This window comes from Zophobas morio, unplaced genomic scaffold, assembly GCF_036711695.1.
Source record: "Zophobas morio isolate AGI-343-1 ecotype UQ-CSIRO unplaced genomic scaffold, CSIRO_AGI_Zmor_V1 ptg000016l, whole genome shotgun sequence".
Classification (NCBI taxonomy): domain Eukaryota; kingdom Metazoa; phylum Arthropoda; class Insecta; order Coleoptera; family Tenebrionidae; genus Zophobas; species Zophobas morio.
Window position 1 is genome coordinate 8276701 of NW_026972121.1, and position 11955 is coordinate 8288655.

Consider the following 11955-nt stretch of genomic DNA (forward strand, 5'->3'; position numbering starts at 1 on the left):
ATAATTTGGTGTCCTCGCCATAACATTCATTTAATGCATCTGGAACGTGTCATACGAAGGTTTCTTGAATATTTGTTTTACCGAAAGAATGGTTTTTACCCACCTATTGGCTTTTAAATCGCTTTACTTTCTCCAGTGTTACGGAAACTTGTGTTGTTCCTAGTTAAAATGATAAATAACAGTGTTGACTCTCCTTTAATGCTAGCCAAATTATCATTTAATGCACATCTTCGAAGTGTAGTATCTTGCCACTTTGAAATTTTCTACATTCTCTCCTATGTCCACTATGTGTAGGATCGAAAATAGAACACATAATAAGATTGATCTTTTTTCAACGCCACTGCGAGCCCTTAAATTCTTTAATTATTCCCAAATTTAATACTTTCGCACTATTTCGTAAGTTAATTTATTATCTAAATTATCTAATCTATGATTCTTGATTGCACATATATTTTGACCTACCTAATCTGAAAATCTGCATCAATGGGGGAAAGCCTACAATATTCAAATTCTAGTTTTTAAGGCAGTATTGAAGATTATGAAAGTATTTTTAATAGATCTTGTACAATGTTAGAGCTTTGATGATGAAGAGGGAGGAGAGAGAGGGAATTTATTTCGCAATAATTATTTTGTGTATTTTGAACAATTCTGACCTACAATGGAAAGCATCTATAAATCTAATAACAGAAATTGAGGGAGACAACCCGAGTTTATCATATGTCCATACAAAAATTGAAAAAATGCAACTTGACATTTTAAAAAACATGCAATTTCTGGGTGAGCAGGACCAAAGGACAATTCAAGCTGCAATAAATCGTCAAACCTTCATCTTTCGTCCTGCGGAATTGGCTGCTCAACTTTTAAATCCAAAATTTAAGGAATATTTGTGTGAAGATGATGAACAAGAGGCATTAGATTTTATCATCAAAATGTGTAATCATATGATTTAGATCCAAGCATTGTGATTGCTGATATTAGTGAGTATAACACGAGATTAGGGCTATGTTTGTCCATTACCGTGCTGGAAAGGATTGTGTGAGCAACGAGAAATGACTAAACTGCAGCCCCTTGCGAGAGAAATTGGAGGACCTTCTTTAATGTAAAAACAAAAAAAAAATGTACAGTTGACAAGAATGAAAAAAATGGTTTCAGTTAAATATAATTCAGCAGTACTAGATGAAGTGGATAATAATTTAACGAAACCAAAAATGACTGTAAACGAAAATCATGACAGTTCCAACGAGAACGAAGGTGGGAATTTGAAAAGTTTATTATACAATATGAGTCAAATTCCGAAGAGGAAAATTCAGATCCTGAACAGGAATAAGGAGACTTGCTTTGTGTTTTCTTTTTTTTTAAGAGTTTATTTTTAATTTTATCTCTTGAGAAGTTAAGAGGTTTCAAGACTGAAGAAGATTGTCAAGAACTAAGAATTTTCTTACTAAAATAACAGACATTACTCATTACTAGAGCTGGGCGATGAAAATTTATTTATCCCTACTACCCGTCGGATCAGAAATTGCAAATAGAACGACGATCAGTCAGTATGTATATAATTAAATATTTGGGTAATAATTCAGGATAGAAGGCCATGATAAAAAACCCGAAGGTTGTAATCCTGGATAACAAACCATGATAAGAATCTGAAGGCCGAGACGGCTATTTATATAAATTTAAACTTTAGCTGCTGTGCATGACTTCTATGTTTCGCTATTATGTTAATTTGTAATTATAGTATAGTTTCTTCATGCTAGAGTACAAGATTGTTTTATGTTTCTCCAACAAAATACATATAATAAGTTATCATAAATAAACAAATTTAATGTTTGTACGGAAGTGTAATAGTTTAAACACTATTTTTTCATTGTTTTATACACATTAAGAAAAACACTTTTAGAATTTAATACTCCTAGATTTTATTGTGTGAGTAGTACTACACACAGTACACAGTAGTAATTTGTGACGATGCGGTGGTAACATTATTGTATATGTAGATATACGTAGTTAAAGTTATTGGAGTGAATTTTTGCAGTTGTAAATTAAGCCAAGGTTGTGTATTCAAGTCTGTTTGCTTTTTGATTAAATTGTTTACTTTAAACGCTGTGTTTATTTTTTTTGTTGTCTTGTTACAGATTTTCATGTTCAAGTCCATTGTCGGTTTTAAGCGACAAAGTTAGCACTCAACAGATTAAATAACATCAGGCCTTAAATCTTTTTGATCTCCCAGTGATAAATAACTACATTATGTTCGCGTGCAAAAAGAGAAAAAATCTCCAGTATTTATTTTTTGTAGCATTTCCGCCACTATTATTTTTTTAGTTCCTTCTTAAAGATTTTTACGACCCAAACTTCTTGTGCTTGCTACAATTTTCGTATTAAAACAAAAGTGGTACTCGGATACTTTAGTGCAAGCTGTTTTCATATGCAATGACGAATTACGGGAGTGAATCGAAAGGGCCAAACATGATTAGGAATATCAATCAATCATAAACGATTGTTTTTCATTTTTTTCCAGTGTTAACACTTGTGGTCTTCTTTAAAAAAATCAGAACAAAACCCAACTAAAACATTGAAGACAGAACTGTAAAACACTTCAAAAATATAAGTCTACGAGACATCAAGTTAATTTTTGCTCTAAGTCATCGGTCTTCGTCTTCCCTCAAGAATGCGTCTTTGAAGAAGATTAAACGTGAATTCAGCAAAATTTATGTGATTTGATAATGTTAAATGGAATGATTTAAAAACGACACGAATATAAACATGATAATTTGGTCTAGCTCTTATAAAATATCGTTCTTTTAGTACACAAAGGTGAGTAATTTTTTCTTTTAATCTACAGCGACTAAAATACTTCGCACTCAGAAATGGCGTCTCAGAAAAAGTTTTATTTATCCCCAACTGCCAAATCGTAAAATTTAAAAAGTGCACCAACATTAGTTTTCTTACTACACAATCGTAAATTCACCGGTTTTGCCTCTTTTGACTTTTAGATTTCTAATTTTTGACTAACGTGACTCGATGAGTGTAAGAGGAAGTCCACTGAATTGTGCTGGCCCTGAAAAATGTGTAGACGGGATATATCATCAATTCATCATTCATCATATAATCAAATGCATCGATGTAATGTAACGCCTCTATAGATTTTTGAGAATGACCGGTTCACGACTAAACCAAATGCAGCTCTGACCGATTTATCATCGTACATTTGACGACCTCCCATTTCATGTACTTGACAATATTCAGTGCGAATAAATAAGTTTTAATTCATAGCCGACTACATTTTGTGACAAAATTTTCCATGCAATACAAGTTTTTTCAAAAAAACAGATTAGAATTTCTGAAAAACGCTCGGCAACGAAAATCCTGTGATCTCTCAGAATGATTGGAAGAAATTTTTTCAGTAGTGGGGTGGCCTTTACCCAATTCCTTTGAAACTCAACGGCACGGCCCGGATTCTTTTCAATCTGAACTGAGTAAGCGTCTCTTATCGAATTTCTGGAACGCCCATTGTAAATAAATAAGATAATTTTGTTCTATATTATTTATCCTCGCAAAATAAAAATCGTAGGTTGTTGTGATCAGTACTACATTACACGGCAACAGTTGTTACAATGTGAGTAATTGTTATTTTTAATTCCTTATTAATAATTACTGCTTATATACAAAATTGCCAAACAGCTGCACAGTTTTAAAGGTGTTGTTCATTTATTATACTATATGATGAAATAAAGTCCTCTAGTGAGTCATGAAATTTAATTTTAAAATAATGATGTTGACATTGAGGCTATTTGACACTTTGTTTGACAATTATTGGACCGCTACTATCAAACTGAACACGGAATCCGCTGGGGTTACCAACATTACTATTTTAAAAATAAATTTTATTGTCTGCTAGAGGACACTATTTAGTGGTTTTTAATTTATACATATACTATTGCATTTCGACATTTCATTACACGTCAAACATAATAAACTTAAAAAAATGTCTGAATTTAGTAAAACTATATCAATTGTAAACCCAAATTCGATTCAAAATTTAACAATTCTACTCGTAAGCGACAGACTGCAATTTTCGTTTTGTTTTTTTTTTTTTTTCTCTCTAATGTCACGAGCTTTTATTCTAGAATTCAAAGTCAATCGAAAAAAAGAACAACAGACAATTAGTGTTTTCAAAAAACGCATAAGATGGAAAATGCGTATACATACAAAAATATTGTGCATTATGTTCAGATAGTGTATTTGATGATTTTCTGGTGGTTTGTCGCATGGTTAAACGAGAAAGCAGAGAATATCTTTGGTTGAATGTTCGAAAAAAGTCTTTGGGCTCTATTATTAATGACACCGGAATCATCTGAACAGCACGTACATTTTCATTTTTAGAAACAATGAACTAATAAACAATATTTTAATAAATAAACGATTAATATTTTGTTATTCCGCCGTTTTTCTTGCAACTCGCCAATATTTTGTGGGCGAAAATCATGTGTAAAAATAAATTTGGCCATACGTGCCCAGATATTCTCTATAGGATTCAAATCTGGGCTGTTGGAAGGCCACGGTAATCTATTGATTCCCTGTAAACCACCGAGTAGTGTCAACTGTCAAATTACTGCCAATCCAAATTTTGATCAACAAATTCCCCTATTTAAGATTACAACTTAAATTGCACTTTTTTTTTACTTTCGAGCCACTTTTTGTTATATGTAATAACTTTAGAGACACGATTATCAATTAGTAGTAATTGCTTTGTGATAATCAATTTATTTTTTCAAAGCTTAAATTCCTCGTTTGTATTTTCGGCACGCCACGTGTCAACGTAAAATGTCAATTACAACTATGGCAGCCCAAAAATACATTAACGTGCCAAAATTAATTTTTGATATAAAAAAAATTATTGTCCTAATAGTTATTATAGCTCGCCAATTTTAGTTTGAAATGGTAAAAAAGCATTTTTGTTCACGTTTTGATTTCAATATTTAGGGTATATTTACCTAATGAATTTTGGGTTAGTAGCATTGGAAGTCAGCATCCGCACCACAAAACACCTAACTTCCAAATTTATTTGGCAACAAATCAACAGTTGTATCGTCCGTCAAAATTTGAAAATGGTGGGGTTACATATAGAACTTAGCTTGCCTTTTTTATTAGTAAACGTTTGCGTTGAAAATTCGTAATTCAAATTGGTTTTACGAATGTTACATTTGACACTTATTAGTGGCACGGCTAATACCAACCTAAGTACGAACATCGGGCTGGTAATATTACTAAAATTACTGTTATAACTGTTACATGTATAGATTGCAGTTTAAAAAAGCACCAATAATAAAAAATAATCCCCTAGCTACGCCACGATGTCCACCACCAAGGAAAACCTCACCCTCCTTTTCGACCGACCGCTCGAGCCCGTCTTTATGGCAAAGGGTCCCAAGAAAACCGTCTTCGAAGTGACCGAAGAGTACTTCAACGTCAACCCCCGCTACAAGTCCAAGGCACCCCACGTCAGAAGCCGCTTCGCCGAAGACGACGAAGAGCGCATCGTCGTCAAGAAGACCTCCATCCCTTCGTTAGGCGAATGCCTCGAATTGGAGCGTGATGAAAACTTTTCGCTGTTTATTCCCAAGCACCGCGACATCGCCGCCAAGCTCATCGACATCTTCATGGATATCCCCAACGTGGATGACCTCTTGTCCACAGCGGTGTGCGTTCGGGACTGCGTGAATCCCTACCTATTTAACTACGCGCTGTCCGTAGCCATGCTACACCGACCGGACACCCAGGATACCGAGCTGCCACCGTTCATCACGTCCTTCCCCAACAAGTTCGTAGATTCCAAGGTGTTCGCCAAAGCGAGAGAGCAGGCGATGATGAACCCCGGGAGCTCAAGGGAACCCATCGAACTTCCCCAGACGGCGTCGGACCTGGAGGTGGAGCACCGGCTGGCGTACTTCAGGGAGGATTTTGGGATCAACTTACATCATTGGCATTGGCATCTGGTGTACCCGATCAAAGCGACGAAAAAAATCGTGGATAAGGATCGTAGGGGAGAACTGTTCTACTACATGCACCAGCAGATCATCGCAAGGTACAACTACGAGAGGTTGTGCAACGACTTAAAGAGGACCAAGAAGTTGGACTGGACGGAGGAAATTGAGGAAGCTTATTTCCCTAAGCTGGACACTTCGTCGAACAGCAAGTCGTATCCGGCGAGGGTTGTCAACCAAAGAATCAGGGATTTAAATAGAAAAGAGGCGAAGCAAGATGTTGAAGATTTGAAGAGGTGGAGCGACCAGATTTTTGCCGCCATTCACCAAGGAAGTGTCATCGACGTAAGTAAGACTCCAAAACCGTCACAGATTGATAATAAAACTTTTAGGAACGTGGGTGCATCATCAATCTCACCGAAAGCAGAGGTATAGATATCTTGGGTAACATGGTCGAGCCTAGCATCCTCTCGCCTAACCGTGCCTTATATGGGGAGCTACACAATATGGGTCACGATTTCATCGCATACATTCACGACCCGGACAATCGCCACCTTGAATCATTCGGGGTCATGGGTGATACGGCGACGGCCATGCGGGACCCAGTTTTCTATAGATGGCACTCGTACATCGACGACATATTTCAAGAATATAAAGCCACTCTGCCCCGTTACAGCGAGAGCCAACTGAACTACCCTGGTATCACCGTGAGCGAGATCGAAGTCCAGTCGCATAGAAGCCCCAACAACACTTTCAACACCTTCTGGCAACAATCAGAAGTGGATTTGTCCGCAGGAATGGACTTTCATGCTGAAGGCTCCGTTCTCGTGAGGTTCACCCACTTGCAGCACGAACCATTTACATTCAAGATTAGCGTCAATAACCAGTCCAACTGTAACAAACAAGGCACCTGCAGAATCTTCCTTGCGCCGAAATATGACGAAACGGGAAAGCCATGGTTATTCAGAGACCAGAAGATCATGTTCATCGAGTTAGACAAATTCACCGTTGACTGTAAGTTCTTAGATTACGTAAAACACCTTTAATTTAATATCTTTCTGGGTTGTAGTGAAGAGAGGTCAGAATATCATCACCCGGGCCCACCATGAGTCCACGGTGACAATTCCTTTCGAAAAAACGTTCCGTAAAATCCAAGCAGGAGGTTCAGCTCCATTCAACTTCTGCGGTTGTGGATGGCCCGATCACATGTTGATTCCAAAAGGGACTACGGAGGGTTTCGCCTCCCAGCTCTTCGTGATGATTTCCAATTACGAAGACGACAAGGTCACACAAGATCTCACGGGAGTGTGCAACGACGCTGGGAGTTATTGCGGTATCAAGGATAAGTTGTACCCAGATCGTCGTGCCATGGGTTACCCGTTCGACAGGTTACCTAGAAAAGGGGTTGATACACTTCAGGAGTTCTTGACTCCCAACATGAAAGTCCAAGATGTTACCATTAAGTTCAACGATAGAATGAGCGCAGCTTAATTAAATAGAATGCTAAAATTTGTAGTTTGAGATTTTTCTTGAACGGTTTAAAAGCAATAAAATTTAGAAGCTTGCTTGTGTTGTTTGGTGAAATTTAATAAAATTCTGTCATGACGTCATCAACTTTTAAAATAGAAAATTGTATCGCCTCATATGACAGATTTAATTGTTGAGTGTAATAAACCTGAGAACTGATTTTGGCGGGGTGTCTTCCATATTTTTTTAAGAATAACTGGTTGCTTCAAAGGGCAACCGCAACACAGTATAGATATCAATCAGTAGAGACAACTCGCTAATTTTACTGACCCGTTTTCATGGGTGGTCGTTTGTCTTGTGACCGTATGAGGGCGCGCAACGCAAGGTACTTTTCTTTCTTACACATTGGGACATTGAACTGCGGTACTTTGGTTATCTAGTGATTTTAATGTGAAATATTTGAAATTTGGCAGTTTAGTTGCATTGGTTTTGATGATTTAAGGCTGATCTTCCGGTGTAATTATTGCAGTTAAGTGTAATTTTCACACAGACATTTTAAATTACCTTTAACTGAAATAATTCCACCGGAAGATCAGCCTTGAACCATCAAAACTAAACTGCCAAATTTCAAATGTTTCAGACTGAAGTCACTAGATAACCAAAGTATCGCAATTCAGTATTCCAATGTGTAAGAAAGAGAAGTACCTACAGTCACTAGCATGGAGGTGAAACTTGTATTGGTGACCTCGAAACTTCGTTGACATTTGCTGCACCTTGAAAGTGGGGGTGTTGTGTTTGTAGTGCGCATGCGTTACCGACATTTTGGCAGCAAAATGACAATTGACAAACAACAACAACATCCAAGTTGAAGCGCCGCGATTGCCGTAAAGTCAACGCGGAATAAATGAAATGTTTATTCGAAAATTTCGAAAGGTAAGTGGTTCTGGGAATTGTTGAAAAAAAGAACCCATCCACAGTAATGATCAGTTGTTCCCATCATTGACTTGTTCTCGCATTCTCGCTTCTCGCCATTTGGACAAGTTGGGACAAATACTATGTAAGTTTGGATTTTTTTCTTAAATTTCATCTCTGTTAATCTAGGTAGATACGCACTTAACACATACACCTACACAAATATATACAGCTATTTTTCAAAATACACAAAACATGTCGAACCTTCTCGGTGCTTCATTAAGACGTCCCGCTAAATATTGCAGATATCCGTCTTGTAAAAATGCCTATTATGTCAACAGATTATTTCAAGAGTACACTAATTTGAGATTCCATACATTTCCCAAAAATCCTTACACTTAACGCATGGAAGAGTATTTGTCAAATTAAATTAATAACATACCGCAAACTCCGTTCAGGCCTTGTGAGACGGTTGACCACACTAATAAATATTCTTATCTGTCAGAGGGAAAGAATGGAATTTTAATTTCAATAATACAGTCCACCGAAATATTCAGGCCAAATTGAGTAAACTTAAAACTTTGTTAAAAAATGAAAGGCTAGATTTAAATGCACTTCAGGATTTGTATAACGATGGTGGATTTCAATTCATTGAAAACAATTTAAATGAAGTAACAAAAAATTTTATTAATTCCCAAATTCGTAACGTAAATCGGCCATTATCTGGGAGGCGGTGGACTATTTATGATAAAGTTTCTGCCTTGACAATGTTTAAGAGAAGTCCTCGTTTGTATAAATATTTGCAAATCTATTTTCAATTGGCATCAGTTAGAACTTTGAAGCAACTTTTGTCAAAATTACCCGTTGAGTGCGGTATGATTCAGCCTGTTTTACAAGGCCTGTATGGACAAGTGGAGAGTATGGATGAGCTTGATCGTTGTTGTACCTTGATGTTTGATGAAATGAGACTTTCTTCAGGGTTTCAGTATGAACCCGTAAAATAAAGAATTGGTGGATTTGACGATCGTGGTAAATTGGGACGAAATGATAGTTCAGCCAATCGTCCTCTTGTTTTTATGATAAAAGGGATCAAAAGACAGTACAAACAAAGAACTTTGCGCAGAAAATGAAAACCGACCTAGCCCATATTACTTCGTCGTTCATGACAAAAGGATGTTGTAACGGGCGATAAATTTACTTATTTTTGGAGATGTTGGTATGAATCAGAACAATCGTCATTGTCGTAAAAATCAAGGTTGTCCTTGTGAAACTTGGATTTTATGATTTCACACCATTCTAATCAAGGTTTATAATTTCACAGTTAAATATTGGCGCCGTTTGGCTGGACACGATGTCTTTGTCCAGTTTTATAATTTCATGGTTTAAATTTGTTAATTTTAACAAAAAGCACATTTTGCCACTAAAAATCTTCATATTACAGTTAATTAAGCCTAATTTGGTGGAAACACAAATACTTTTACGACTCCCCAAATAAACTGGTAACTTGTAAACAATTTTGCGAAAACAACTCCTTTGGAGGGGTCTTAACTTATAAAAGTTCGAAAGATCCAAAAACGATCAGAGTCCTCTAGCCAGTTCCCTGTTTAGTGTGTGTTTGTGTTGTGACACAAGGGGGTAAGTGTTGACATCTCCAAAAATGTGCACGATTTCATAAAAAGTTCAAAGTTTTGTTTTTATTAATATTTTTAAAGTTCAATTTAATTTTGATGATAAATCGCCCTTTGTATTCTCGATTGGATAACGTTTTGAGATTTAGATCTATTTTTAAAGATTAATTTGCATTGAAATTATTAGTTAAACAGTTATATTGTTTGATGAACGCTGACCACGCAACTACTATAATGTTCCTTACCAAATTTTTGAGTTGTTACCAAATTTTTGAGTTGTTACCAAATTTTGAGTTATGTTACAAAATTTGAGTTGTTACAAATTTTGAGTTATGGTACCAATTTTAAGTTTTGTTATATTTTTGTTTTAGATTTTTTTAAATGTTTGTTTTATTATGCTTTCAAAGATTTAGTTTCAAATTTATAAGGTTTTCTTGAATTTATTTAAAAATGTTTTAATACTGAAGTTCATTTTCTGATAATTATATTTGCATATTAAACTACACTACAATTTATTGTTATACCAAATTATTCTCATATGACTAAATCTCTTTTGTACATACTCATTTCTAAATTAAATATAATTATTCATTTAAGCAAAATGCATATACTTGAAGTAGTCCCTTTGTCCAGTCACTAGAATGTGTTACCATCATCACGAACTAGCCTACGAACAAATAAATAATATTTTCACTATATGTCGGGCACAAGGTCCACGACAAGAGTTTTACAGCTTTATATATAATAAATTAACAAAGGTTAATTTTGAAAATCTCCCAAGCCCGTCACAATGTGTACAATTTTTCACGTACCTCATTTACTAAAAAATACTCGCGATGCACTCATTGATTGCTCTATCGAGTATTCAAGGCGTAAGGTCCCAAAGTTTGAACATATCCACAAAGAATTTAATTTACATCAGACTACACGCACGTACAGACATCTACCGAAATTAAGGGATGAATATTTCAATTTTAAGGACAGCTATGTCAAAATGAAAGTTAAAGTAGCTGCTCAACAGTTAACAGTAGCAGCTGCTATTGAAACATTCACTAATAAGGGCCAGCTCCCCCAGTAGCGATGGATACTGCAGATTTTGTTTCAATGATCGATAATTTGTTTGATTCACTAAGTGGAAGCCAGCACTATGCTTCAGAGGGAAAAGTTTCTAAATGTGCCGTGCCTAATATGTCATTTTGGTCTGATCTTTTGCCCAAAATTAGGGATTGGAAAATAATTGATTCTAAAACCGGCCAAGTTCGCACAAATTTCAAATTTGTTGAAGGATGGCGAACGACCATTAGATCAATTATGTATTAAAAAAGATTGGTGTGCAATACCTGTCATTGAGGAACTTAAATCAAGATCATAACAAGATCCAGTGAAGAATTTGTTCTGTCAAATAAGGCAACACGATGTTTGAAATACAAATCCAACTTGTCACTAATTTGTGGCTGCTTTAAAGACAGAAATTCTTAATCATTTCAGTTCTGCTACTTCTAGGAATAGCAATTGTCAGGAAGATCATTGCAAAGCTTTAGGCGATCTTGTGAATTATTTAACAGAACAAGTGATTCAAATTTAGATGAGGAACAGGACATTAGTGATTGTTTGGATAACCCAAACATCAAGAAAATCAAGCAAGTGCATATGTCGCTGGATATCTTTTAAAAAAGTTGGTATTCCAGATTGTGACATTTGTAAACAAAATTTGACTTCTGCTGAACCTACATCTAGCCATGTGTTCGTTAGTCATAAAGAACGTGGAGAAGAGGTTCAATGCTTAACGCATCCCAGTGATCGTGTGACACAATTAATTGAAACAATTCATCAGAAAATGTACAATTTCTGGATGATCACGGGGTTGAAAGCGAACTCGAAACACACTTTTTAAGTAAAAATACTCTCATTTATTAAATTTCGTCTTTTGTGAAACTCATTCTTGTCTTATTTACACATTTTTATGT

The 11955-nt window shown here is 35.8% G+C and overlaps 1 protein-coding gene across 1 annotated transcript; it reads left to right on the plus strand.

The window, feature by feature from the left end:
- The first annotated feature begins 3507 nt into the window (after positions 1-3507).
- LOC135129716 (phenoloxidase 1-like) lies at positions 3508-7546 on the plus strand. The gene is made up of 4 exons (XM_064056965.1): positions 3508-3613; positions 5342-6326; positions 6374-6995; positions 7051-7546. Exons 2-4 carry the CDS (start codon positions 5352-5354, stop codon positions 7470-7472), a joined length of 2019 nt encoding a protein of 672 aa, XP_063913035.1. The 5' UTR covers positions 3508-3613; positions 5342-5351; the 3' UTR covers positions 7473-7546.
- The last annotated feature ends 4409 nt before the right edge of the window (positions 7547-11955 follow it).